Source organism: Streptopelia decaocto (genome assembly GCF_964273445.1).
Source record: "Streptopelia decaocto genome assembly, chromosome: 14".
Classification (NCBI taxonomy): Eukaryota; Metazoa; Chordata; class Aves; order Columbiformes; family Columbidae; genus Streptopelia; species Streptopelia decaocto.
The window spans coordinates 52,992-80,935 of record NC_138669.1 but is presented as its reverse complement, the minus strand read 5'-3'; the positions used below and the strand labels follow the sequence as shown (position 1 = coordinate 80,935).

The window sequence follows — 27,944 nt, the reverse complement described above, 5'->3', positions numbered from 1 at the left end:
GGCTTGACATCACCCTGTGGGGACAGCGCTGGTTCTGGGAAGCTCTTGAAAAGCATCCTTCAGACCACACCGCATCCTTTCCAGACAGGTGCTATATTTGGCTTTCCTACTATATGCTACTAGAAAGCAGAGATTTATGAGCCAGCTCCATGATATATAGCACTCGATCCTAGTCCTGATGGCTTGCAGGATTATGGACCTTGAATTGTTTCTGATCCCTTGGCCCAGCAATGCTGTGCTGGCCTGGCTCCAGGACAGAATTTAGCAAGTTCTGCAGCTCAGGCCAGTAAAACTTTCTAACTACTGACAAACGTGATCTTCCTTTGCTCTTTACCCTTGATTTTCCTCCATTTATTTTCCTGTCACTGAAATCCCTCATTACTCCCAGTTCAAGCTGTTCACAAACCTTGTTGAATTTCTGCAGCCATTTTTTTTTCTTCAGGCTGGAACTTTGGCCTGGCCTTATAATTATAGTATTATTAATGTATTTTTATCATTGTTAATTATTTTTACATGCTGAAATTGATTCAGTATGCCTGGAGCTGCCATGCAGGAACATGCCTTGATTCTCTTCCAAGCTGGAGCCTTGTGCACCAAACGTGGAGAGTTCCAATGGTTTTAAATCACTATAAACCTCATTGAGTGATTTAAGTTATTGGAGCAGATTCAAGTTTTTATAAGCCCTTGAACGTGAACCCTGCTTGGATTCTGGGTATGTACAGTGCAGCAGGATCTAAAATTATTTGAGTGCTCAACATATTTTCTAAGCCCCCAGCTGGCTGGGGAATAATCAGCCTTGTCGGGCAGTGCACTGTGCAGGGACTTTGTATGATGGGAACCATCGCATTTTAAAGATGCTTCTAATTCCTTTAAATTGAAACATTCCTACTTCATTTAAGGGACTTTGGGTAGAGTTTTCTGTGTGGCTTGAAGGATCAGCAGCATGGTGAAGTGAATTTCTTCCTGGGGTTGATGGATTGACTCCTGCTCAAGGTCAGGCTCAAGGGAAGCCATCACCACCCTGTCTCTGGTGACAGCCCATGGGAGCTGTAATCTGTGCCAGGACCCCAGGTGTTGGGTGGGCAAAGGGCTGAGCCCTCCTTGGATCTCTGGATCACATCCCAGGTCCGGCAGTGTCCATCCTGTTCCCTGTTTGGCGATGTCCGTGCACCAGCAGTCCCTTGGGCAGATTTTCTAGTCAGGAGGGCAGCAGGGGTGTCAGGGGCCAGCAACTGGATGTGCTGAAATGTTTCAGCTCCCTTTTATTTCAAAAGGTCCCAGGTCAGCAAAGAGCTGTAGGAATGTAGGCCAGAGGAGGGTGGGAGGAGGTGCCCAGCGTGAGAGAGCGTGGCAGAATTGCCCAGTCTCACTCTGGCTCTCCTCAGTATTGCTCAGCAGTATCTACGCACCACATTAAACCTTCTTGATACCCCATAATGTGGATCAGCACGTGCAGAGTCCGGAGACACCTGATGGACCTTGAATACCTGCCTGAACTCCGCAGGCGCAGCTGCAGCTGCCAGCTGTGCCCGGCGCGTTCTGCGGCGTCCCCGCTCACTCGGGGACACTCAGCTGCGGTTCCAGCAGGCACAAAAGCAAGTGAGAATGTAGAAATCTTCTGAAAGCTAAAAAATGGCTTTGGAGTAGAAGTATCGCAGCACACCTGATAGCTCCGAGGTGCCGACTTCAAGGCCGGGTGGATTGCGGGCAGCAGAGAATCCCCAGTCCTGCAAAATATTTATTAATACTTGTTCCAGATCTCAGTTTTTATGGACAACTGCATAACATCTCTACTTCCTTGATCTTGAAATCAAATAGAAAGCTCTTTTTATACTCAAAAGTGCAGCTGCTGAACATGTTGCTGTAGTCTGGATTTTTGCCCTGATGAATTGTTTGGTTTGGTTTGATATCATTAGGTACGTAGGTGTGTATGTGAACCTGTGCAGTAAAACATCTGAGGTTTGTGCCCAGAAGACTAATTCCTGCTGCTCCTACTCAGTAAATAACAGCAGCCTGGAGACCCGTGAGTGGTGAGGACCTTAGAAAATTCAGATGCTTTTAGTTATGTGCCTATATGGATTTAATGGTCTCAGTTTATTAAAAAGGTAGTTTTTTAATCCTAACGAACTAAATTCTGTCCTGAGTTACTAAAATGTAAACCCAAAGTACCCGAATAAAGCAGAGAAAGCCTGAGGTTTTCCCACCTATCGGTGAGGACAGAATTAGACCCGTTATACTGCTCAAGTCACATTTTAATTGCAAGAGATAGTTTTATTAGTCATCTTAATATTAATGACAGTGCAAACCCCAGACTACTGTACATTTAAGGAACAGGTTCTTATATTTTAAACAACATATAATTCTCCTTAAAACCTCTTTTATTAAAAAGTTTTAAGAATAACATTAAATACATAAACAGCCATGTTAATTAGATTATATAGTTAATGTACATTGGAACTATGACTTACTGCAGAGTTACCGACCCTGAAAGCACATTTTGATCGTTCCAGGCTGTAATCCCTGCTTAATCCATCCCCAGTCCGTCAGTCAGTGGAATACAATCAGGATATTCATGATCACATCAGACCAGAGATCTGGAAGAATTTAGAACTTTGCAGAGCTGGATCCAGAAAATAAGAAAGAAAAGCGGGGGGAAATGTTTCCACTGGCAAAACGAGCTGCTGCCAGGAAAAACACCATTGTTGACTTGGCCCATGTAATTGAATTTTCTACTCAGAAGTAACTTACAAACCAGCAACTAGGAGAAATTATCAATATTGGGAACTCTCATAATAACAAAGCAGAGGAGTTTTACCTGGCACAGTACTTTTAAACATAGTTTTTCTCTTTTTTAACATAGTGCTGTGGTTTTTTCCTCTCCAAGTTTTTGCTATCATGAAATAATTCAAATTGCTAAAGCAGCAGGAAAAAACACCCCTTTCTTGGGCCCCTACCTCCCAACATCCACCACAGCCCCCGTGACGGTGACCGCGCGAGCCGTGTCCCTGCGGACGGGGGGACCCGCACGTGGCGGGCAGCCGGTCCCCTGCCCAGCTCAGGGAAGGCTTACGGGTCTGCGCTACCTTTAAACACCTGATTCGTGTCCTGGGATTTCTGTAAGGGATGTGCAATTTCATAGTAAAGGCACATGTCAGTAGTGAAGGTGCCGTATACGTAAGTGACACCTCTTGTAACCAAAGAGATGTGGGGATGTTTGTCTTTTGGGGACTGCAGTGATTGTCTTATGGGTTATTTCAATACCCTCCAGACTTGAAAGTATTTTCCGTGGAAAGATATAGAGAAACAGAGACCATTAGGAAGAAAGATGTATCACATAGAGGGGAGGAGACCCTGGGAAACTGGGTGATAAACCAACGCTGTTCAGCTTGGGGTGGACGAAACCAAAAGGAGCTTTACAGATAGGGTGTATGCGCACTTGCCACACTTACCGTCAAACGCAGGGTAATCCTCTTGTATCTAGCTGTGATCCTGCCTCTCGGTGACAAGATGTAATAAATAACTTCTGTCAATGGTGTGTTATTCTCTCACTTTCAAATGGCGAGAGAAACTGAGGAAGGAGACCATGCTATCACCTTTGTTGCAGTTGTTTATAGCTAAACATGTGGTGTGATTTTCCTGTCTATTTAGACATCCAAATCTGGTATTTGGTTACTCAAATGAGCATATAACAGCTTGATCTGGCCATTTCTGCCTTAAGTGATGTGAAGCAGTATTATGAAGACACTTGCCTACTGTCTGATGCACAGCTCCTGTGATTGAGCTCAATCAGCAAGTGATGTTTTCCTCTCAAGCCCGAATGAATATAAGCATGTTTCACACTTTATCGTTTGGTTGTGTTTTGGTCCTTTGCCTGGATGGCAAAGGGCTCGATTCCAAAAGAAATGTTTCTTCCATGAGCTCCAGTGCCTGGAGCTGTACTGAGCTTGGACCGGCAGTGCTCTGGGCTTCCCGAGCTCCCGCTGACCTGTTAGAAACTCCCTTTTTTTAGGCTGGAAGGGCCATTGGAGATCGTGCTCAAAGAATGAGCTTGCTGGGCTCTTGATGCTGGCTCCTCCAAGGCATGTTTTTCTCAGCTGCTGCATTATTGCCTCTGTCTTAGAACAGTATCGATAACATTCTCAACATGAGAAGTGGACAGATATCTCTTAGGGTTTTTATTATTATTATTAAAGAGAGAAATACAAAATAGCTAACAGCAGGATAATCAATAGTCTCTGGGGTTCACTGGGATCTATCTGATAGAGGCTCGATCAACACCCTTTTCCTGCTCTGATAGCAATAAAGTCCTTGGAATAGAGCATTGTCACAGCATCAGTCTTCTGCTTGTAAAAGAAATGCCTTAGCAGTTAGTTAGCAGCACGATGTCATGATCTTGTTGACAGTGCTCTCTGTTATTGATACTGTCTCTGCAGCTTCTGTTCAACCACGATTTGTTTTCATTACGCTTTCATCCAAGCTCTCCCTTTTATAAGATATTTTCCTTCATTTTCTTACAGGTGCTACAGTGTCTCTTGATAACAGTGTAAATTAAACCTGCACTGAGGGTGTTTAATTTTATGTGGGCATTAAAAAGGAAAAAAAAGTAACCAGCAGCTCTGGGACCCATTGCCCGCAGTGCAACACGTCTGCTTGCTTGAGAACTTGAAATATGTCAGTGGTAGTTTGTTTCTATCAGAGTAATATGGTAGTTGTATATATGCCACTTTTCCAGGAATGTAAATGCTTCGTTAGTTCTGTCCCTGTCCTGAAAAATCTAATATGGCACAAATAAAGTGCGGCAAATGGTTTCATGGAAAGCAGATGTGAGTGCAAGCCTAGGGTCCTAGCGAAGCTTTAGGGGACTTCAAAGACTGAAAGAAAGAGCTGAACAAAATATTCAACTGTGCCAAATTTTCGCTGTTCTTGATGAAAGAGCAGAAGTGGGGGGGCGGGGGAGGGGGGGGAATCTGGTTCCTTGTTTTAATTTTCTACTAGCCTAGGGCAAGACTTTTAGAAGGAATAAATTACAAGCAAACAAGGAGCGAGACTGAATGGAGCAACTGCTGAACAAAGGGCATTCTTGGAAGGGTCTGGTTTTAGAGAACCTAGAAGCTGTCAGCTCGGTTATCAGGAGCCGTCTCCCCGCGCGGCCGCGTCGGGCGGCTCCGCGGGCTCTCCCCGCGCGGCCGCGTCGGGCGGCTCCGCGGGCTCTCCCCGCGCGGCCGCGTCGGGCGGCTCCGCGGGCTCTCCCCGCGCGGCCGCGTCGGGCGGCTCCGCGGGCTCTCCCCGCGCGGCCCCGTCGGGCGGCTCCGCGGGCCGGCCCTGCGCGGCCGTGGGGGGCGCGCGGGGGGCGCCCTCTGCACGGCGCTTGTGGGACGGCCAAATGGAGGATGCGTTGAAAGTTTGGTGGCAGATGTGAGAGCGACATAAACGATTGCAACCTTTACAGTTGTTTTCCATTTGGGCTGGACTTGGAAATGATGCAGAATATAGATGGTGGTATTCAAGAGGCTAAAATATGCCAACTCTACAAACGAGGATAATTCATTCCTGTTGTTTTGGGTATCGTGTACTACATAAGGATACAAAAAAAAAGTTGCATAGAACAATCAGATTTTTTTTCTTTCTTCCTCAGATGCTGTGTGGGATTAAAGGTTGGGACTTAATGAGAGCTGGTTGGAAAATGGAGGAGAAATATAAGAAAGCAACTAAGCTGTGTCACTTATGGCAGTTTTACAAAACGGTGTTTCATGTGTTCAAGATCTCTCTCGTCTCTCATCTCTTCCCAGCTGCCCTGCAGACTGCAGCCCTGGGGAAGGTTTGGCTGGCCTGGCCTCGCTGGGGGGAGCTGTGAAACTTTGGCCGTCCCCTCCGCCTGCAAACGTCTCTGTTCTGGGTGTAACTTATGTGGGTCAGCTCTGCCTCGGCCTCGCTCCTTGTGGGAATGAGCTGATGAAGGGTCTTTATTGCCATGGCCAAGGAGGTATGATTTGAGCTATGCTATCCGAGACAAATAAAATTCTCCACATTTTTCCTGCTGCCTTGTACTTCCTTCTCCAGCTCCTAAAAGGGAGCTACCTTTTAAGTAATATCAATCTACTTAGCTGCACGATTTAAAGCTTAATTCATATGTTTATTGTGCCTGCACATGACAATGAGCTAATGGTTTGCAGAAATCATCCTGTAGATGGACACGTAGCTGCAAATTAGTTGTGAGACCTCAAGGCACGTTTACCAAATACAATTGTGTTGCTACATCTGAAAATAATTACATTTGCTTGAGTTTGGGCCAGTCTGCCTAAAGATTCTCCACACTGGGATGAGCTGTTGGTGACTTGGCCTCTGGTTTAGGTGTAACTATGGGGAGTTTTAAATTTTGATGGCATTTTTTTGTCGTGGTCACGTAGCACAGGAAAATAAAACAAAGAACGGATTAAAAAAAATAAAATAGGGCAGCTGAAGTGGATGGGCAGTGATAAAGCTGAAGAAAAACCTGGTACTTACCACTCATTTTTCTGCAGTAGCCTGAACACCAGGCTGCATTCGCTTGTCGTGCCTGCTGAAGCCTTCGACCTCAGCCTGCCCTTCGCTCCCTCGGTGCTGACAGTAAGTGAAGAAATGCTGAATTCATTCATCTGCCCGAGACCCCTTTGAAGTTCACCACTAAAAGCTCTATTGTTTTATTAGCTGTTAATGTGGCACGGGGGAATTCGGCTGCGCACAGCAGAGCTGGGGTGCGGGGGGAGCCCTTCCTGGTAATTTGTCACTCTTCAGAAGTATGACACGCTCTGCTCTGCAAACACACTGGCAAGTCAGAGTGCTCGGGGCTGAGGCTGGAGCTGCTCGGTGCAGGGAGCTCCCACCACCATCAGCACGAGTCCTGCGGATGGAGTGCCTGAGGGGTTAGGACAGGCTGAGGTCATATACCTTGATCTTCTCTGCTGGACATTATGCAGGCCAAGGTCAATGCTAAATTAAAGATTGTGGGCTTTTGCAAATAGCCAACTATGCTGGCTACACCTGGATATGGACTGTGGGGAGTTTGCTTGTCAGAGCAGGCGAAGTGGGGGCAGGTTCTCAGAGCGATGGCTGCGGATGCTCAGATCAGGGGTATGTTGCCTCTTCTCTTCCCTGGATTAAGACGGTTTGGTAACAAATGCTTAACCACAGTTAATCTAAATCCCTTTTCTGCTCTTTCTGTGACACATGGCTTGTGTAGTGCTACCGGCACCAGCAGTGCTCAGTGCTGGCATTGTGGGACAGGGAGAGTGATGCAGTGTCTGAACATCACTACTGCTTCCTAATGAAATGCAAGCACATGCTGGGAATGCTGCTAAGCTGCAAAATGAGGCTTTTCTTTCTTCACATGCACCCTGCACAGACAAACGGTCAGTGATCCACAGGTAATTGATAAAGCACCCATTGCTTCCTCCTTTTGGCATTCAGCTCTTTGTACCTCACTTGCCTCCCGAGATGGAGAGAGCTGCAGGAACTTGCTGGACGCAGGTACACTCGGCAGCTGCAGGCTGGCTCCCGTGCGTGATCTGAAAGCCGGGCACAGCACGCTTACATGTTAAGGAAATGAAGAGGGTGTTGCCTCAGGCTGTTTATTGCTCGGCCCTGTTGGCAGGTACAAAAGATGTCTCCCCAGAAACCACCCATCACTGGAGCTGCTGCTCCCTGCAAGCACAATGCAGCTGGTGGCAGGAGCCATGCCCTGATGAACACGAACGGGAAGGCAAGCGCAGCCCAGCCCCGGCTGCCGGCACGCAGCTGCCTCGTTTGCTTTGCTCTGATTGCTTCTCACTGACTCAGCTTGGTCAGTCTATCACCAGAGCCTTTCTTCCCCTTCGTTCTTCCCAGTGCCTTCTGTGGCACTAAAGCTAACCCAATAGAAATGCAAAACTTCTGTCTCGCTTCTTCAGTCTGATGAATCTTGAGAACTTTGCTGAGGTGGCTTGGTGGTTTGCAGAACTGCTTGGCTACACTCAAAGTGTAGCTTCTGTGACGAAGCATGCTCATTAAGAGAAAGTTTTCCTGTGATGCAGCATGCTCATTAATGTAACGTTTTCCTGCGATGTAAGCCCACTGCTGTTTGTTCCTGCGAACAGGGAGAAATGAGCCTCCCAACGTTTTCCCACGGCAGAAAGCTGAGGGGTCAGGAGGAGCTTGTTGGCTAACATCCATAGCATGGGAGCGTGCAATCGATTTGGTCTGCTCTGCCCTCACCCCTGGGCTCGGACGCAGGCAGGCAGGGCAGAACCAGAGCAGAGGGGCCAGGAGCGCGTCAGTGGCGGGATCGGCGTTCATTTTTGGTAGGGTCATCTAAAATTCCTGCATGTGTTCTGCATAAAACATGTCCCTTGCTGCCCAGGAGCCATTGGGTTTGAAATGTATATCTGTGCTGAAGACTTTTTAAGGTTTATCATTACTGATCACAGTTTTGCTGAGAGGTAACCTTGCAAGGTCGTTATTATAGAACTAAACTCAATGCACAGCACACATTAAGCTGCTCTTAAGTAGTTTAAAAAACAGTGGCCTTTATAGGCTTTCTCCTAATATTGCTAGTGGATTTACATTCTTAGCAAAACCTTTGCAAGCACTTTGGTCCAATGTAAGTACTTGTAAACAGCAAAAACTACAATAATAGTGAAACAACTATTCAGCTCTTTATAATGCTATAGAGGCTGGTGGTTTTTTTCTTTTGTATAAAATGATGGTACCAATTAATCAATGAGGTACGTGTGTAACTGCGTTACCAACTTTTGCATGTGCTCGCAGCTCCGGCGTGTGCAGACTCTGGGCAGCTGGCGCAGGCGGGAAAGCACCAACGCGCAGCTGCAGCGGCCCCTGCTGCAAATCCCAGCCCCCTCCGGAGCAGGTAACCGCACGCTGACGGTGAGGGAGACTCATCACTGTTGCTCATTTAGTAATTAATGGCTTCTGAGCTGCTGTGGGGCACCACACACTGTTCCAGTGCACTTCTGGGTTTGTAAAGCAAGCCTGGGATATGCTGTTTTACACCAGGAGGAAAGTGTACCCTCTGCCGATCAAATCTGCTGTACTCTCAAACACCACTTCTTGGCCCAATGGTTAGATGGGAATTGGGGGTGCAGCGTGCTCCCATGATCCACAATTGCTGAATTGGGGAAGCTTTAGGATGCCAACTTCCCCCTTGGAGGCAAGAGGTGTCGGTCAGCTTTGGGAAGATGTTATTCCGGGACAATGCCCTGTGTGCAGCGAGCGGACGCCATCCGGGTGGCCACACTGGGTTTCAGGGCTTCGCTGCAGCAGGGCAATGGATTGCTTCCTCGGCAACCGCTTTCCAGAAGCTTGAGAGAGGTTTGAACCTTATCCCAAATTTCTCTGCTATAGCACTTGGAAAACACATTTAGAGGAGGCATTTACTCAAAATGCTGCTCTATAGAAATGGCTCTTTCATCATGTTCCCATTAACCTTAGAATGCTTTTAAGAACTTTCTGCTCCGTGGGAATGAAACTGGGGAATATTTCCAGCTACTCAACTTTTTATTTCAACTCATGGAAATTGATCAAACCCAAGTTATCAAACAGAGTCCAAACCTGACTGGCCTTTTGTCTTCTGAAAACGCCCTCTGCCCCATTGTTGTCTCTGCTGTTGGAGCACTGTTTCTGAATACAAAGTAGGGGTTTTGTGAAGCTCACCAGCACTTCTAGTGCCATTGCGGTGCACGGTGTCTCCCTGCTGCTTTACAAAGGTAAGCTTGTGCTTACCACATTACTTCAAAACATGATAAGACAGACATTTTTAGAAAGTGGTTTGATCCTTCATGGATCCGGCTTCCAGTGGAAAATTGGTGTAAAGTCCTGGGTGATTTTTATGCCTCCAGAGCCAGGTAAATGCCACGTAAGGTCCTGGCTTTCTCTTAGAAAACAACCAGCGTGTATGCTGGGTTTTTTTCTTTCTCGCTATTTTTTTTCTTTCCCCTCCTCTGTCTGTCTTTAATCTCACAGGTACCGTTTAGGGGTTTTGAAGTAAGTTGAAGGTGGGACCGAAGGGAAGGTTGGGTGTTTTCTGTGTGTAGTTCAAGCTGTAATCGCATCAGAAAGTTCCCTGTCCGGTTTCTCCGCAGACCTCAGCGTCAGTCTGCGTGTTAAAGCAGAAGGTGGAGGCTGGAACCGATTCCAGAGTCCCTGTCGTCTTGCAAAGAATTTGCAGCAAATCAAAGCGTAATGTTAAAAGTGGCATGTGGCTGTATGGGACATGAAGAGGCAGATTTTTGAGAGGTAAAAGCCCAATGCACAAGGCTGGTATTTAGACATGCTTCTCCTAAGTTACTTTTACACTTAAGAAATGGAGATAAGGAGCAAGGAAGTTCATGTTATCAAGTGCTGGCATCCAGCTACGCTGCCTGATGAAGGGCCCGTGCTGCCTCTGTTGTCACTCGAGAGCAGCTCCTTGCACCGGTGCTTTGCTGCGCTGCTGGGAGCCACCTGGCTCCATAGGGGACGGATGGCCGGGACCCATGAGCAGCCTGTCAGGGGTTTGCCAGGGGTTTATATCCACAAAATTCTTCTCTGTTTCAGTGGGAGGTTTGATAAATTCGAGTCAAGTGGAGACTATTCCACCCTTCAGCCGTGAAGCTGGCGCAGTTGCAGCCAGACGTATTTCCAGATGGGTAAAATTCCAGAGAAACAATGATGGATTTGACACATCTCACATGATGACAGCAGAGGTGCTGACTCCCCCTTCAATTCCTTCCCTTAACAGACAAGGTCTCTGGACCTGGCCCACTTCACCAACATGTACAGCATTTGTTTCTCTTTCTCTGCATGTCTGGTTGGCTTTGCCTTCCTCCTGACTCGCAGCTCCCAGCTCCTTTCCTGCGGGAAAGATTAGGAAGGATAGGAAGTCGTCTGTGCAAAAAGCATCCCTGGCCAAAGTAAATACCGGTCACAAGATTAGGCTTCATCAGCACTTTAAGTCTGGCCCAAGCTAAACAAATGAGCTGTCATGCTTTGGTAAAAGCTTCAGGATGAGTGAACTGGCATGACTGCAAAAACGGTAAAGCAGCTAATAGGTTTTGCGATATGGAAGCCTGAAGTTTTGTTTTTAATGCTGCGTTCCTGACAGTCAAGGCTTGCATGGAACTTCAAATGCCATTAGTTTTGTGTGTTGGCCTCGCTCGCTACCACGCAAACATGCTTCCCAAAGCACAGCGACAGCAGCAAGACCGCCCCGGGGCTGGTCTGCCCAGAGCCCTCGGCGCAGAGGAGCAGCGTGGGATGGCGAGAAACACCCTGTCAGCCTGAACCCCGCGTTTCTGGGCTGTCGACACTCAGACGGAATCTTTGAACGAATTACAGATCTGCTTCGGAAAAAACCTCTGGCTGTTCAGAGATCTGATTTTTTTAATGTCCAAATATTTCCATAAATGATGTACACCATAGTGTGTGGTGATTGGGTAGTTGTTCACAAAAAAGTTTAATTGAAGTAGTAAATGGGTGTAATCTTGCAAGTTTCCCTTTAAAAAGTGAGAAGGTAATTGGTACTGAGAAGACGGGCGGTGGGGATAGCAGCAATGGAACCGGCACCGTGCTGGGAAAGCGGTGATGCTGCAAAGCACGCGGAGCTGCGGAGATCCGCAGCGCTCTGTGCACAGTAATTACTGGTCATAATGGTTATAAGGAGAGGAAAAAAAAGAGGGCATTAAAATTCTTTATGGAACAAAAGCCTGGCTTTTAATATTGTTTTAATGTACTTCACAAAGCTGTAGTTTAGAGCTAAGGCCAGCCTCTAAGTGTGCAAGGGTTGAGACCATTTAAAAAACAAAGTATTTCTCCCAGTAGAGACCTTGCAGCTTATCAAGTAACTGCAGGCTGTATTTTGGCCTTTTTTAACTGGGCATTAAAAGTCTCTTTGACACTTGCTTTATTCCCCTACAATAGACCCTAACAGCCCCTCCGAGGCCTTCTTCAGCCTGACGTGTAAAATGTAATGGGGATTGGTTTAAAGAGTGGAATTTGACCTGAGAGAGATGTGAGTATTAGGGGACTACTTAGTCCTCAGTAGCACTTGGGGGCTTTTTGTTTTGTGGGGCACTTTATTACTCATTAGCGCTTGGGGATGCTGTGCTGTACTCGTTAGCGTGCTGTACTCGTTAGCGTGCTGTCCGACGACTTTCTCTGTTTAAGCACTGCTGTGTTGTGGCAAAGGACATTACTCTTCCTCCTACTCTTGGTCTTCCTGCCCATGGAAGGAGCAGCCAGGTCTGGGGCTGCTCAGGAAGATCAGGGTGTCCCCAAGGGTGTTTGTCAGTAGAAAAGGGCTGGGGAGTCCTGTTGGCCACAAATATGACACCCGTGAGTGTGGGGGAGACGCTTGTGTTAACGTGACCATAAATATATGGACAAGAGATCAAAGCACACTCACAGGAAAGCTGTTCATGCTGGTGAGTCTTGCATAATTCCGGTTCAAAGATATTTATCAATGCAAGCGAGAGAGGAATTAATTTCAGCCTTGTCCTTCTGCTTCTCCTCATTTTTGCAGAAAAACCGGGAGCCAAGAGCAAGGTGGCCACCCAAGCCAAGCTCCTCTGCTGCCGAGAGACCCCAGCCCTGCCGCGGGCACCCCAAAAGCAGGAGGGGATGCTGTGAGACTGGCAGGCTCTGTCACTTTCTGTTTCTGTGAAGCTGCCGAGAATCTTGCCCTGCACTGCCGCCTGCCTGCTTTACGGTGTTGGCTGGTGGAGATGTGGTTGTTCATCGTGCTTGACCTCAGCCATCCTCCCAGGCAGGGCCACAAGGTGAAGGGAACGAGGGACTCAGGGATGGTGCCAGTCTTTCACACTTTTACTTTTCCCTTTAGCTTAAATTATTCCCAGACGTGTGGACTCAGCAAACAAGGATGAAGTTTTCTCCGCAAGGCAAGGTTTACTCCAGGCCTGGAATAGTGCCTGAGCTTCCCAGTGGTCAGGAAAAAGCTTGCAGGGAGCAGATGAGTGATTCCTTTTGTATTTTCCATCCATCAGGAAAAGCTGCATCTGAAAAAATAATAGCTGAACTGGAAAATAAAATTAGACAAGTCTGAACAAATATGGAAACCATCCCTGACCTGGTATTGGAAAAGAGTCTCAAATTTTAGAAAGGAGAGAAGCAGTGAGAGGGAATGGATGAGTTTTGGCCTCTGTTTGGTATATGGAAGGAATTATTTCATTCTCTATTTGTTCTCTATATGGCACTCTGTGTGGTTAACCCTCTGTCCTTGTCATAAATATATGTAATAGAAACAAGTTTTTTCAGAGGTCCCAACCAAACCATCTGTGTTGCATCTGTGGCTTTGAATATGTAAATATTGTTATTAGTAGTAGCAAAAGCAATCATAAAGGCAGCAGGAATAGAAACACTATTACTTGTTGCAGGACTGACATTTTTATTTGTATTGCTGCAGGAGGTCGCAACATGCGCTGGGACCCAGCTGAGAGTTTGAGTGAGAAGGAAAGGGTGGCTGTTACCCCCAGGGGCAGCCGGTGAGTACAGGCACTGCCAGGGCTATGGAGCTGGGATGGCTGCGCTGGGACCATGCTGCCCAGCACCACGGTTTCCTCAGGCCCTTGCAGAGGACCTTTCCAAGGGGAAGCAGCTCCTGGCAGCTGCCGGCTCCTTGCAGCTCCTGGCGTCACAACAGGGAGAAAATTATTCCCAGTGGGGTGACCTCAGCTCAGTGGCTCAAAAGTACCTAGAGACAGCTGGAAAAACTCCCCAGAAAAGGTAATGATGCAATTGCTCCTTATCCAGAGGCTGAATTTGTCCCAATAGGCCCAGGGACAGAGCGGTGTTTTCTGCATTGCCCAGTGCTGCACCTGAGGTCTCACTCTCAGCCCATCCCAAAGTATCTTGTCTCCATGCAGCCTTTTCTAGGGGAATGACCTGTCGGGGCAACTCATTGTGCTAGCCATCAGTGTCCTGGTATTTGGGGGACCTAACTTTTCTGTCCCTGCTTTACTCCTATGATTAAAAGAGAGAGCAACTCTCCTTCTGCTACTTTATTAAGCAGAGGGAAGACCTCGGGGCTGGGAGAGCAGAGGCCAGAAGCAGTCGCAAGAAGACCAGGTAGAGCAGGAAGAAACATAGAATAATTTTGGTTGGAAAAGACCTTTAAGATCATCAAGTCCAACTGCTAACCTAACACAGCCAAGTCCACCCCTAAGCCATGTCCCCGAGAAGCTCATCTACGTGTCTTTAAACCCCTACGGGGATGGTGATCCGCCACTTCCCTGGGCAGCCTGTTCTGATGCTTGACAATCCTTCCAGGGAATAAGTTCTTCCCGATATCCAATCTAAGCGTCCCAGGTCAGACACCAAACGTGGGGATTTGGAGGTGCCCATGCTGGAAGGAGCACTTCAGAGAGGACAGGGGACATGCAGCGAGAGGGAACTCTCCACCACACACTGGCCTTGGGTCTGATCCACGCGATGTCTGGAGACACACAGGCTAGCGAAACACATCTCAACATGGCCTTCTCACTCCAGGTTCTCTCCGGGTCGAGGTGGTATTTTTGTTCCTATATGAGGAATGTTTTTTTGTTTGGTTTTGGTTGTTTTGCTGGATCTGTACTGCATTAAGTAGCCCATCTTCTGGTTTGTATTTTTTCCAGTTATCGTATTTTGTGTATCCTGTCTTCTTTCATCCAGCCCTATATCCCCCCGAGCAGACGCTAAGTAGAATCAGCCCTTGAGCTTGCTGCCTTCACGTACACAGGGATAATGTGGAGCCCCTGTCCCCTTGTTTCACTGCTGAGTTGTGGGAGCATTTGCAGCAGGGACTGATGCTTCTTTTTGTTTTCTGTCTGTCACCTAGATCACGTTACCACGGCTGGAGCTTGAGGACTCATTGATGGTACATGGTGCCCCTCAAACTTCACACTGCCTGTGTACAAGTTGGTTTCTGAAGCCAGTCTGGACAAGCAACAACAAGCCAACGTTTGTACTTTTTTCTTACATCATTCAGATTTTGGCTACGGCTCACTACAGGAACACATGTAAGTGTTGAGGGGTGCTTGTTGGCGTTTTTTAAGAGTCTGCTCTTTGACGGTGCTCCATAACTTCACTTAACAACTCCTGCAATCTGGTGCCACGGCAGTGTGAGTGCCCCGACCCTGCCACCTCCCAGCCTGTCCCAGGGAGTGTCTGCAGGCCCTGGGAGATAAAAATGCCTCTCTTGGAAATCTAAGTAGACAGATATTTAAACTAAAGAAAAAAATAATAATATATGATATATGATATCTTAAATATAATCCTATAATGCCCCCACTATCCTCCCTGCCCTCTGACCAAAAGAAGAATTGGAAAGCAGACATAACAGGACAAGGATCATCTACGTAATTGAGTTGCGCATCGCCCCACTTGCTAGATCGCAGTTTTCATGCCAGTGGCAGTGTCTTCCCTGGGCACGAAGGAGGAAATTCAAGCTTTGAACCTCTCCAGGATTAGCATTTTGATGCATCCCAGGTGCCTTCAGGTGTGGTAGCTGCTCAAAAATGTCATTCTTCCTCTGTTGACAAGGCCTGAAGAGCAGGTTTCCATTTGAGCAGGTTGATTTACATGGTCCCCAGCCCCAAGCCCTGTTGCACGATTTCATGCAAGTCACCAAAAGCAACGGTCTTCGCACCCCCCGTACGTCTCTGGCTGTGTGTGCCGAGGAAGGAGGCGCAGCCCAGAGCAGCTCTGTCCACCTGTCCTGCCCGTGCCCCTCCTGCCCACAACCACCTCCCCTGGGGCAGCAGGCTTTGCAGTGCCCTTGTGCCCAGCCCAAATCCTCCTGAAGACTCTTTGCTTCCATTCCCCAGAGGTGCTCCGCTAACCCTGCCCACTTAGGGGAGCAAGTGGTGTCTGCGGGTGGGCTGGGGCTGGCGGAGCTCTCCCAGCCAGCAGCGATTATCCAGCAGCAACCCGAGGAGGGGCAGGGAAGCCACTGCCTGATCCATCCCCAGGCTGGAGGGGCGCCCGGACGCCCCGGCGTGGCTCGGCGCGCTCGCACAACGCGCCCGCGCTGCAGCGCAGCCGTCTGCTCAGACAGCTCAGCACAGGCATCTGCCACCGAAACCTGCCTGCTTGCGGGGCTGTCTGCACAACTGAGGGGAAAGAGGCATGACAGCACAATTAGTGAGAGCAAATGAAAGACTGTTTGAAGAGGAGGAGGGAGGAAAGGGGAGAGCTGCACAAATCCCTGGTGGAGTTTTGGGCTTGACATCAAAACCCCTTAACAGTGTATTACTTCAGCCCCCAATGTGGACAGATGTTGAGCTGTGGCTCAAAGGAAGTCAGAAATCTTTCCTTAGAAAAAAAAATTGGCTAGGAAACTAAAGAAAATATTGTGAAAGAAAAGGAAATAAAGGCCCACTAAAGAAGATTTATCACTGCCTCAAGCATTTCTGTATCCTCTAGTCTTATGAGGTCTCAGCCTCAGGGGAGAGAAGAAGAGAAACAGCCTGTTGCTATGTTAATGGCTCACAAATTTGGAGCAGGGACACGATAGTCCAGTTAGATGACGATGGAGGGAGCGAGTTCATCTGGCCAAGGGCTCCTCCAGTCCAGTCTAACCCCTGATGGCTTTCAGAGCCCTCTGGCACCAGCCGGCGGCTTTCCCTGTCACATCCATCTCAGCTGCCCTTTTTGTCCACTCACTTCTGCAAGGTTCTTCTGGAGCCCTTTGTCAATGGTAAAACATCTTCTTTCCCCAAAGAGCTGAGCATCATCCACAAACCTGGAGATTTTTCCCTTCCCAAAGCCACAAATGAAGGTGTTGAAAAAAACTAGATCTAGTAGAGATTCTTGGGCAACCCCATTGCTGAATTCCACTTGTCCTCAAAAACTGTTAAACCCTGCTCTTCGCTCCCTGCGAGACAGGACTATCTTTGAACTAGGTTTCAATCCATAAAAGGACCTTTGGTTCAACCCCAGGGCAATGTAAATTTTTAAAAATGATTTTGCCAAAATCTTTTTGAAAATGTCCATCTGCTCTGCCCGTTGGGTTCTCCGGTTCTCCCTATCCACGTGCATGCTGATGCTCTTCTAGGCGCCCCGCGCGCTGGCAAGGCGGGCGTTCCCAAGGCAGCCGGCTCTGCTGTCTGTTCCCACCCCCCGTCTGTGTGCCCACTGCTGGCGCAGACCCCGCCACCCCAGCGGGGATGGCGCTGACACTGTCCTCTAGCTCCCACCGTCCCCTTCTGGAGTTTGTTTTGTAGGTGGTAGCTACTTCAGCAATCTGCCAGTCTTCTGGAAGAGCAGCTGCTCATGAAGCCACGTTGATCTGATTTCTCTAACTTACGAGCTACAACCTGGGTGTGAGGATCTCCCAAATACCTGCAGTAATGAAGATAAATACAGAGTTATGCCTTACCCTCCCCAGTGCCCTGTAACACCTTTGTACTGAGAAATGGCTACCTAGCCAGCCGCTTAATTCTGGTATATTTAAAGAAACTTTAGGAAAAAAAAAAATCTTTGCAAGGAATCTTTCAAATAAACCTTCGTGCTCTTTTCTACCTCTTCTAATTTTCTGTCTACACTTTACTCGCTAAGTTTTATGGGTTTTCCTTTTCTCCTCATGTGGGAAACCTTTCTACTTTTAAAGTGCTGACCTTCTCCCTGTGATACCTCCTTAAGTGCAGCAGTGAGTCAGGCAGGGTGTTTTTTAGGACCTCTTAGTTCTTTTTTGAGTTGTGGCACATGTTTTACTTGGGCTTTAATAGAGCATTTTTTAATCACCTCCAGACTGCTTGCAGGCTCCTTTCTTTGTCTGTTCCTTTTCATTTTGTTGTTATTGACTAATCACCTTATTTTTTCATAGTTCCCTTTCTTGAAATTGCAGAGCCACACGCTGGATTTATTTGGTGTGCTCTCTCCCACTACACATTAAATCGGCTGTTCTGCGGTCACTGGCAGAGAACGGCTCTGCCACCAGCACCTTGTGAAGCGGGTCCTGTGCGCCGCTCCCCCCCGACCCGAGCAGCCGCCCCCCTCGCTGCTGCCGGTGCCGCCTGGTCCGGGACACTCGCTGCTCTCCCCAGGCTGTTTTCCTCTCTCTCCCTGGTGGCTCACTGCACCCACCAGCTTCTCTAATCTCACTTTAGATTTGCTGACAATTACCTTTATTGTGATGGGGACAAGTAACATAGTCCTGGCTCCATTTTTCCTCTTGGAATCTGGAATCTCCCATCAAGAAATCTCTGCTGGTACTGGGGTTGTCATACGGAGAGATCAGTGTTATCTTACTTTTTTTTAAGCTTCTGGTATAGCGACAGCACCTCTAAGTTTTGCCCTAGTTTGGTTGTTCCTGTGGGTCTGTTAGTACTCTACACAATCAAACTCACCTTATTTATTGCAGCTGTGCCATTTATTTCCCTGCTGCTCCTTCATTGTGTACTGGCCACATCCTCCTCACAAGGGGTGCAGGTCTGAATTTCTATACCCTCTGACTTTCCTCCAGCTTCTAATTTGAACAATTCTCTATAGCCTTTCACTTTTTTGGTCCCACCAGCCCAGCTCTGCTGCAATGGAGGTGCAGGACCCCGTGATACCAGCTGGCCGGTTCAGAGGGGTGTCCCCAGCAGGAAGCCCTTCCCTGGTGCGTACACCCCCTCATCGCAAGGGCTGCAAGAGTGGAGGTGGGACTCTGCTCTGCAGCACCCCCAGCCTCCTCCAGCACCTCCTCTTGTTCCCTGGCACTCTGTGCAAGCCCAGACACCCAAACCCGCCACGCTCAGTGTGATGAACCGCACAGCCCCTTGCAAGCTCCCCCTGCTTCACGGGCTGAAGCTGTTTGGTTTGGAAAGTTGCATCATGCTTTCCTGAAGAGAACAAGAAAGACAGCCCACTTACCTGGGCTTGTTAAGCCCCTTACCACAAGCTAACAGCTTTCTATTTTGTCACCCACAAGCCCTGGCAATGTCAGTGGCCCTGCTCACTGCCCCCAGAGCTAACTTGCCCCCATCAACCCAACCAGCACTGTTTGCTGCCACAGCAGCCAGTCCTTGACCTGCACCCATCCAGCCTCTCATGAGGCCTGAGGGTCCCCATTCCTTCCCCTTGTCCCCCAGAGCAGCCTCAGCTGCCTGCTCACCCCTATGCGTGGGTGCCCCTAATTTCCCATTCCCATTTCCCCCTTTCTGGGGTCCATCAGGGCCGGGGGCACAGCACGGGGGGGCAACGGGGTGGGGGGTCCCTCTGGCTCAGACGCTGTTTCCGAGGGGTGAGGTGGGCTGAGACTTTGGTGCCGGGGGTGTGTCTGTCCGCCTGTGTCCTCACGGTGGCACACGGCTGTCGCCGCGGCGCAGCTCGGGCCGGGAAGGGCCGGTGCCGTGGTGCCGGGGTGTCCCCTCGCGGCTGAGCCGCCGCGCTGCGCCCTCGGCCGGGCCCGATCCCGGGGGCCGGATCCCGCAGCGCGGCTGGCGCGGGCGGTGGATGGTCACAGCCCGGCAAGACAAACTGCTCTTGAGCTCTGCGGCCCCTTCGCCCTACCCCCTCCAACCATATGTGTGTGTGTATATATATATATATATATACACACGTGTACCTATATATATATACGCACACAGGGGTGCATGCAGGCATCCTGTTGTCCCCATCCCTCGTGGCTGGGAAGCCCCTGGTGAACACACGATCCTGTTCCTAACAGTCATAGTCTGTAGCCATAAGGTGGATGATGACTTTAACTCCTAAGACAGCACTAGTAGTTTTTTATCCCCAGAAAATCAGTTACCCTGATACACAGGGTATTCACAGGGTTTTTTCTGGCAGGAAGAAAACAGTTGTTTTTTGTTTTGCAGGTGTGCTTGTGTGCCTTGAGGTGACAGTGTCAGCAGAGCATGAGTGCCAAATTCCAGCTGCAGCAGAGGTGGAGCGGGGAGGCTGAGGTAGGTGAGGAAGGTCACGGGTGACCCCTATTGCTCAGTAGGAGGAGAAAAGCACTTTCATGGCAGACACCTGACAGCCCTGGGCTGAATTACATTTTCCTGTTTTTCTTGCTTCTCTTTGACATAGAGTTTGAGTGATGTGGCCCCATCTTTTGTGTTTGTCCCTATGGTGCCAACCAGGTGGTTCAGTGTAGCAGTCACTGGTCACCAAGGAGCTGCATTTTCAGTGGAAAACCCCAAGCTTTGGGGCTTAGTTCCTTCAGAGGTTCAAAAGAGGCAAGGCTGGCTGTTCAGCAGGACACCAGCTCCTTCTCTCTCACAAGGTTTGGGGGGGTGAGCGTGGTGTTTGTCAGGTGGGTTTTTATAACTCATATATGTCAGTAGGAGGGGTGAATTAATCAAAGAATGTACAATTGTAAGAGGTGGAAAACATGTAGAAGGTACCAGAATATAGTGTGCATTTTTGTACATGCAGACCATGTTCATGCATGCAAAGCAGCCCTGGCATACAAAAGGCGGCAGCCAAACGCACACATGAGATGTAGTTCTACACGTGTTTAGCATGGGCCTTGGGTAAGGTAGGTGAGATACTGGGTCTTGACACGGACAAATAGCAGCCTGTGAGCCAGCACTCCCTCTGTCTCCTCTGACACAGGGTGTGTATCTGCATGAGCTTCCACCTCAGACTTCAGGCTCCTACGTAGACACTACAAAGGGTGGCAATATTAACGTACGTTGCTGAGTGCTTGACACATTTCTCCTGTACTACTGTCCCCTCTGTAAAACATCAAGTATTTCAAAGAACTAGAAAACCATATACTTTGCTGATAAATGAAGTGCATAGATGGAAAGCATTGTCAGCAAAAGTTGTGCTTTAATTGCTGTGCACAAAACCATTAATCTCTTTAAATGATAGGAGATACAAACCGTGAAAAGTATCAAAGGACACGTTCCCTGCCTGGGACCTACAATCCTCCGAGGACCCAAATGACAGCTACTGGTGTGTCCCACGATCAAAGGCACTGTGGTGAGAACAGTCTCTGAACAGGGGGCACCAGTTAAAGGCCACAGAAAGGCACTGTTCCCATGGCACAGCCTGCTCCTCCTCTCAGGGTGATGCTGCGGGCACGTCACCGGTTTCATGCGCTGCCTGTGCGCCCCACTCTCTGGTACTGGGTATGCGTGCAGCTCGTTTCTCTTCCACGTCTCTGCTTAAACGTGTTTCTTTCCCACAGCCTGCTGGGCAATGGGGAAGGTCAGCTGCCGCAGGGGTTTACAGCCGCTACCCTTCCCGGCCCCCCCACGGGGTGTGTGCTCTGGCGCTTGTCTTGTGCGGCTGCACAACCTCTCTCTGCTGCAGCAATGCTTGCCCTGCCACCTCCTCCGCAATCGGAACTGGACAGACCTCCTGATCTTCCCTTGCCCAGCCAGAATTACAGGCCTTGCATGGAAATTACCAGGTGAGAGCCCATGGCCTGTGCTACTCCAGGAGATGTCTCTGCCTCAGAGGAGATGGATCAGCCCAGGATTACTCTAAGGACCTCACGCCTGCTCTGTGCTCTTGTCCTGCTCTCCTCTTCTCAACCACGAGCCCTGTTTTTCAGCTGCTTTCCTCGCAAACGTCACTCGTGCCCTCCAGCAGCACGTCCGCAAGGCTCAGCGCAGTGACCGGCTGATGGACCGCACCGCAGCTCTCACACCCCATCCCATAGCCCTGCTGCAAGCTCGAGATTTTCTCACCAACACCGACCAGACTTTGCAACAGCCCTGAGCTGCCCAGTGTCACAGACCTCGGGGACTGCTGGTGGGAAGCACCCAAAGCCAGCACTCACGCTGGTACAACAGCATACGTACCTTTTCCTGGAGAACTGCTGGTCTATCTCCTCTAAGGATTGTCCTTTTGTTTCTGGCACAAAAATGTAAATGAATATAACAGCCAACACTCCCATCAGTCCATAGAGAAGAAACATCCAGGAGAAACCAATGGCATCTGCAGAGAGATTCAAGTACGTGAAGGGTCTGTTGGAGGCAGGTCACATCATGGGTTACAAAGGAAGTTGGTTGCTTACTGCAAGGTGGTCATTGGTGCCTGCCTGGGGCATCTGAGTTCAAGAAGCAGCCCTAAAAATGGCAGGGCAGCTCCTTATCTGCAAGGCCTGGACTGGGAATCCACAAGGGAAGAAGGATGGTTCACACCAGGCTTTGCCAGCAGCACCACAGGGAAGGAGAAGGCAGCTGAGCTCCAGGGCCCCGGGACCTGCTGAGAGCCTCAGCCCAGAGCCCTGCTAGGAATAAATGTCCTAAAGCTCCTGGCGTGCAAGCTGCCAGCTCCATGGTTTCCTGATACTGCAGTGCTACGGTACAGCCCAGTGGGCAATGGATCACTTTTACAAAACAGGTGCTGGAGGGGCTCAGACCAGTGTTGCTGGTGCCTGCTTTTCTGTTTTCAGAGGCACCAAGGTCACACCTATTCTGGTGTAAAGTCCCCAGGGTTCAAAATGTCACCTTGTCTCCAAAGTGCTTGTGGTAGCCACATTCTCTAACCAGCTGTGGGAGATGGAGGATGGGGGACGGCCACTTACCAAGGAGGTCCAGGAAGGAGAGGCTGATCAGTAAATTAGCAGCCCAGTTAAAGCTGTTACAGAAGGCAAAGGCTCGTCCTCTGATCCCAGCAGGATAGATCTCACTGAGGACCAGCCAGGTCACTGCATGGATTAGAGAGATCAGAAAGACAGTTGTAGGAGTTCAGCAATTCATTTGAGAAATGGGCACAGAAGATTTCAGCAGGGGATTTAAACTCTGGCTTCACCACCACCCACTGCTGGTGGTGTCAAACATTCATCCAGCTCCGAGTCCGATCACAGCAGCACACTTCAAAACTACAATGTTCAGCGCTCCACAAAGGAATAAAATACGAGTGAACAAGCCCAGGGAGCAAAGGAGAAAGCACGGGGGTTGGTCATTCCGTTCACAGAAGATGGAAAAGATCTGGCACATCTGCTATCAGGACATGCTCTTTGTAAAGAAATGAGAAAGGGCTAGGATTAGAGAGACGATGCTGTGTTTGGGCTAAAGCAATACGTATCTTAAAGCCATCTTTCCTATCCCAGGGTTATTTTACTTGAAATAATTTACAGGGTCACTGTCAAACCCATCATACTTGCTTTGCACTTCTGTTTTCCTTAAGTTAGGTGGAGTTTTCTCCCATCAAAGCATTTAAAGCAATAAATGCCAGAAAACAGCAGAGCTCACATGGAAGCACAAACTAATCGCTGTTCTCATCTGATGAATAAATAACAATTTCAGAAAAAGACCAGCTGATACTGAGAAACTTCCAAGGAGGTTCCACTTCTGCCTCTAGCTTTCTTCATTGCACAGCAGAAGCCCCTCAGCCCATCAACCCTCTATTTTCCTCCTCACCAGGGTGCTATGAAGATTAGGTAGAGCTTGTGTGATGCTCTGATTTTGCAATGAGTGTGACATCAAAGAAAAACGCTACAAGGGTAGTGATAGCATGGAAGAGGAATTATTCTAACGCTGTACCAGCCTTACAGCTGATAGAGCTGCAATGCTAAAAAACTATTCGGTGGGCTGAAAATGATATATTTCCAGTTTGCAGACACTGAGCTGCTTGGTAAAGCAGATACATGATGAACATTTCAAGCAGGCTAGTTTTATTCTCTTAGTGCGAGGGTATATAAACACCATACTTACTTGGTCCAAATCCAATTGAGAAGGCACTCACGAAAGTCATCATGCTCAGTAGCGTAATCCAATTTAAAACCATATGTTCCGTCCAGGGAGCACCACTGAAAGGAGGGCTGGTGCTTCTCGCTGTCTCTTTTTTGGACTGACCTACCAAGTCCCTTTTCTGAGTGAGAGAAGAATCGGAAACAATCTCTCTGCTTTGACTACTAGCAAAAACTTTTGTAAGGCTCCTCACGGCAACAAAACCAGGGCCTGCCTGACTTTTTACAGCATTTAATGCTGGTGGGATGGGTGACACAACAGGCTGGGAGGATAGGGGTGTCAGGGGGTGCTGGGTGAGGCTGTGGGACGCGTTGGGGATCGTGGCTGCCCTGCAGTCCCTGGCCATGGCCAGCGGAGCAATGCGGCTGGTGAGGCCAATGGTGGTGACAGAGATGGCCATCACCACACAGCCAGCCATGAGGAGCACCCTCCTGCCAGCCTTGTCTGCAAAGGCCATCGCGACAAGTGTGGCCACCACCTTTATTGCCCCCAGCCCAACAGAGGCCAGGATTGCTGAGGAGTTGCTCTGGAACCCCACCGAGTGGAAGATTTTGGAAGCATAGCCCAACACGTTGGGCTGCCCAGTGAACTGCTGGAAGAGCACCAGTCCCAGGCCCACCAGAGTCCGCCTTCTCATGCTGTCTTTGGTCCTGAAAAGGTCAAGAAATGAGTAATGCTTCTCCTTATAGGGCTCCTGCTTTGCCATCTCTCTGTCCTCAGTGCTCTGCAATTGAATGAGGACCTTCTGGCAGTCAGAGTCCCATGAGCCTAATTTAACAGGGTTCACAGGGAGAAAGAGGATGCTGAGGAACTGCATGGCCGCGGGGGCAATGGCCAGTCCAAACATGTACCTCCATCCCTCATCGGCGTCCGCAAAGGTGTAATTCAGCGCATAGGACAGGAGGATGCCTACAGTGATGCCCGCTTCGTAGAGAGACACCAGCAACCCTCGCCGATGAGCAGCCACCATTTCCGAGACATAGATGCAGCAGGCCATGGATGAGACAGAGATGGCAAAGCCCACGGTCATGCGCCCAATGACCAGCCCAATAAATGACCTTGCCAATGTGAGAATAAGGTTGCCAACCAACAGGACCAAGTTGCTGACCAGTATTGCTCTCCTCCGTCCATAGACGTCAATGAGGATCCCCCCAACCAGAGAGGCGAGGAGAGCTCCGATAAGGAGGGCGCTCACGAGAATTTCTTGCTTGAAGCAGCTGAGGTGAAAGTCTATCTGTAACTGCAGCAGTGCACCAGAGATAATCCCTAGCTCGTATCCAAATATCAGCCCACCTAGGAGAGAGACTGTTGCAGACAAGAGGAGGACCAGCAATGCACGACCTGCAAAACAAGCAAGCAATGCTAGGTTCAAGCTTCTGACACTAGCAGGCAATCTATCACGAGCTGGAAAAAGCTCTCCTAGGATACCCAAAGTTTTCCATCTATAAAGCCGTGATGCTGAATTTCCCCACAGGTCCCTAGGTCATGTGTAGAGAGGCACATGCAGACAGTCACACAACCCACCAGGCCTGCGCACGCTTCACTAGCGGCAGGGGCAGTCACTTGTGGGGCAGAACTGTGAAAATAGGACTTTGTTTAAAAAGTTAAAACTTGTACTTCAGTGATTAAATGCAACAGTGATTTGTACTGCCTGGAGTTGTACGGGGGATCCTCTGTGGTCTCTTCTCAATTCAAATTACAAAACCTGTTCTGGGCAGCAAGTGCAGCTTCTGCTTTCTGGATCTGCGTTGTTCGGCATTATCATCTTCATGTTTCGGTGCATGTGGCATCCATAAGTGCATTAGTTTAGAGGTCTGTGCTGGTTTCTCACATTGGCTTTGTTTAACTAGAAATACTCGCGGTTTCAGTAGACTATATGTGGAAAGAATGTGGACACAACCACCAGACCATGGAAAGCTTTCCTCACCTTGCCTATGGGCTTTTTTCCCCTCACAAGTTGTCTTTAATAGGAAGTGTCTCTATTCAGCCTTTAATCATAGCTAGGAATAAAGGTTATTTCTCAGTGATGGCTATATTTATATTTATTCTGTAACCTCTGTGTTTCATTTGTGTTACTTATGCCATCCCAGTTACACGCCAGTCCCTCCTGCCATGCTCTGTGACTACCTGCACTGCTTTTATCACTCCTTGTACATGTTATGCAAATAATTAGAAAAAATATTTGCTCACTGAGAACAAAAGGCTTTGCATAAAGTGGACATGACATTAGTTTCAAGCCACAAACTCAATTAGACACAGCCAACTATGCTGTAAACACCACAGCTGATTCCATCAGATTTTGCTGCATTTCTTGCTAACTTGATGAGATGTAATAGTTGATGAACTTTGATTGAAATCCAGCTTTGTGTATAGTCTGTTCTGATTTAGTTGGGGAACTTGAAGGCTCTTCAGATCCTTACATGAATACAGAAAGTCTGGTGAGTCTCGCGAGGAACTGCGCCGGGCGATTCCCTGCCGAGCGCAAAACCCGGTCTGCGTGCCAGGACTGAGCAGTGACCGGTGCTGCTGACCTGGCCGAGGCTGCGCTGACTTTTGGGCTGCTGAAGTCCCTGCTTGCCTACACCCACGCCAACAGGCATGGCAAGAGGCGCTGCTGCCGGCGGCACAGCGGTCGCTGCCCCCCCTGCTCCCCGGGGCTCTGCTCCCCGAGGCAGCCCCTTCCCCGCTGTGCTCCCGGGACGGCCCCAGGGGCTCTGCCCCAGGAAGTTACTTCTCTCTGTTTGCTGTGTTTGCTGCTGGGAGTGCTAAAAAAAAACAGACAGGGGGCTGGTGAGGGTGGAGAATTGCAGTCCCAGCCTTTAGGAAAAGTTAAAAACTTTTTTTTGGAAACTTTTTCCTGGGGCAGGACGCGCCCCTTCCTAACCCGGCTGTCCCGTCCCGAAAGGGGCTCGCTGCCCCCCTTCGGCCATCCCCGCCCCCCGCCCGGCCGGCACTCACCCATGCTGGGGCTGAGCCCCGGCGCTCCGCGGCGGCGGGCGCAGGTCCGGGCGGAGCGGGGTCCGGCGGCGGGAGCGGCGCCGCGCAGCGCCACGTCGCTCTCGCCCTGCCTCCCGGCCGGGCTGCCTGGGGCGTGCAGTCGCCGTGCCCGCCCGTCCGGGAGCCGGGGGTGTCCCGGCAGGGTCGCCCTCGCCGGGCTGTGCTGCTCGGGCGGACACCGCCCCGGGGAGCTGATGCAAAGGGCCGGGAAGACGGAGCGGAAGACCCGGGTGATGAGTGAGTCTGGCTCCGCCGCACCGTAACCCGGGGCTGGGCGTGTGAGCGCTCCGTGCAGTCCGGGTTTGGCCGCGCAGAGTGGCTGGGGACATTTTAGCAGGAGTATGTTGCTAATTGGTCTGGAAACGAGGACATGGCAGGATATGGCTTTGGTTGCTGGAATGGCAGCTCTGTCCCCAGTCTCTAGCTCAGGGAAGGGATCTCTGCTCGCTGACTGCAGACCTTCTCCCATGCAGACCTTCACTCCTCTACACGAGAAAGCTTCTAGAAAGCCCCCAAGAGACTGACAGTTTATTATAGTTCAGGTAGCTCGGCTGGAAAGCCACGGAAGCCAGCTGGGAAAGCAGTGGCCATTTCAAAGCTAAAAGAAAAAAAAATAAAAAGCAGCCTGAGTTTGCACTCTTAACTTTCTCTTGTGTGGAAAAGAAAGGATCAGTCTCTCGAGCTTATCTCCTCCCCCCAGCACAGCGCTCTGCTAGGCAAAGCATTTCAGTATTCAGCTTCCCTTGCAATTCACATTCTTTTTCTGCTCAGTGGAACAGGACCCTTCCTGCTGCCTACTGCACAAAAGACACTGGGACTTGCACTTGGATGCAAGATATGTTTCCGAGTTTGAGACTAAACTCATGTATCTCAAAGTGCAGTTTGTAAAACAAAGATTTTACAAAGCTTGATATGCCTAGAAGTGCTTTCAAAACTCTTTAACAATGCAAACATTCTGTCTCCGTTCTGTTCATGCAAACTGCAATTACTGGTTGGGTTGCAGTGTGGTGAAGTCCCGAAGTTTGCTGTATCACAGCTGGTATGCAGACAGCAGTAGGGAAGATGTGCTGCAACAGGCCTGGGGCTGAGCTTGCACGGCCTTCCCAGGGCCAGGCAACAGGCTCTGCCACAGAAGGGCAGGTGCAAATGACCATAAACCTGCATTGTGAGCTGGTGCAAGACTGCAGGTAATGTTTTATTTAACCGCACAGTTATATCAATACAAGCTCCAGCCCAGTGCCCTGTGGAGCCCGTGCTGGTAAAGCATTTTGCTGCAGTACAGGACCAGGTTGGGGAAGATATGCA

General features: G+C 49.4%; 1 protein-coding gene across 4 annotated transcripts; it reads right to left on the bottom strand.

Annotated features, from left to right (window-relative positions):
* Positions 1-12,301: 12,301 nt before the first annotated feature.
* On the bottom strand, positions 12,302-27,336 carry SLC2A10 (solute carrier family 2 member 10). 4 transcript variants are annotated; one of them, XM_082065425.1, is made up of 5 exons: positions 26,601-27,336; positions 23,607-24,983; positions 22,475-22,597; positions 21,747-21,882; positions 12,302-13,022 (listed from the first exon to the last, which is right to left on the bottom strand). In XM_082065425.1, the coding sequence occupies exons 1-5, from the start codon at positions 27,106-27,108 to the stop codon at positions 13,007-13,009; spliced, it is 2,160 nt and encodes a 719-aa protein (XP_081921551.1). In that variant the 5' UTR covers positions 27,109-27,336; the 3' UTR covers positions 12,302-13,006. The 4 variants fall into 4 exon arrangements, with proteins under 4 accessions (XP_081921551.1, XP_081921550.1, XP_081921548.1 ...); XM_082065424.1 differs by lacking the exon at positions 12,302-13,022 and adding an exon at positions 20,099-20,599; XM_082065422.1 differs by lacking the exon at positions 12,302-13,022 and adding an exon at positions 20,747-21,131.
* Between the last annotated feature and the right edge of the window lie 608 nt (positions 27,337-27,944).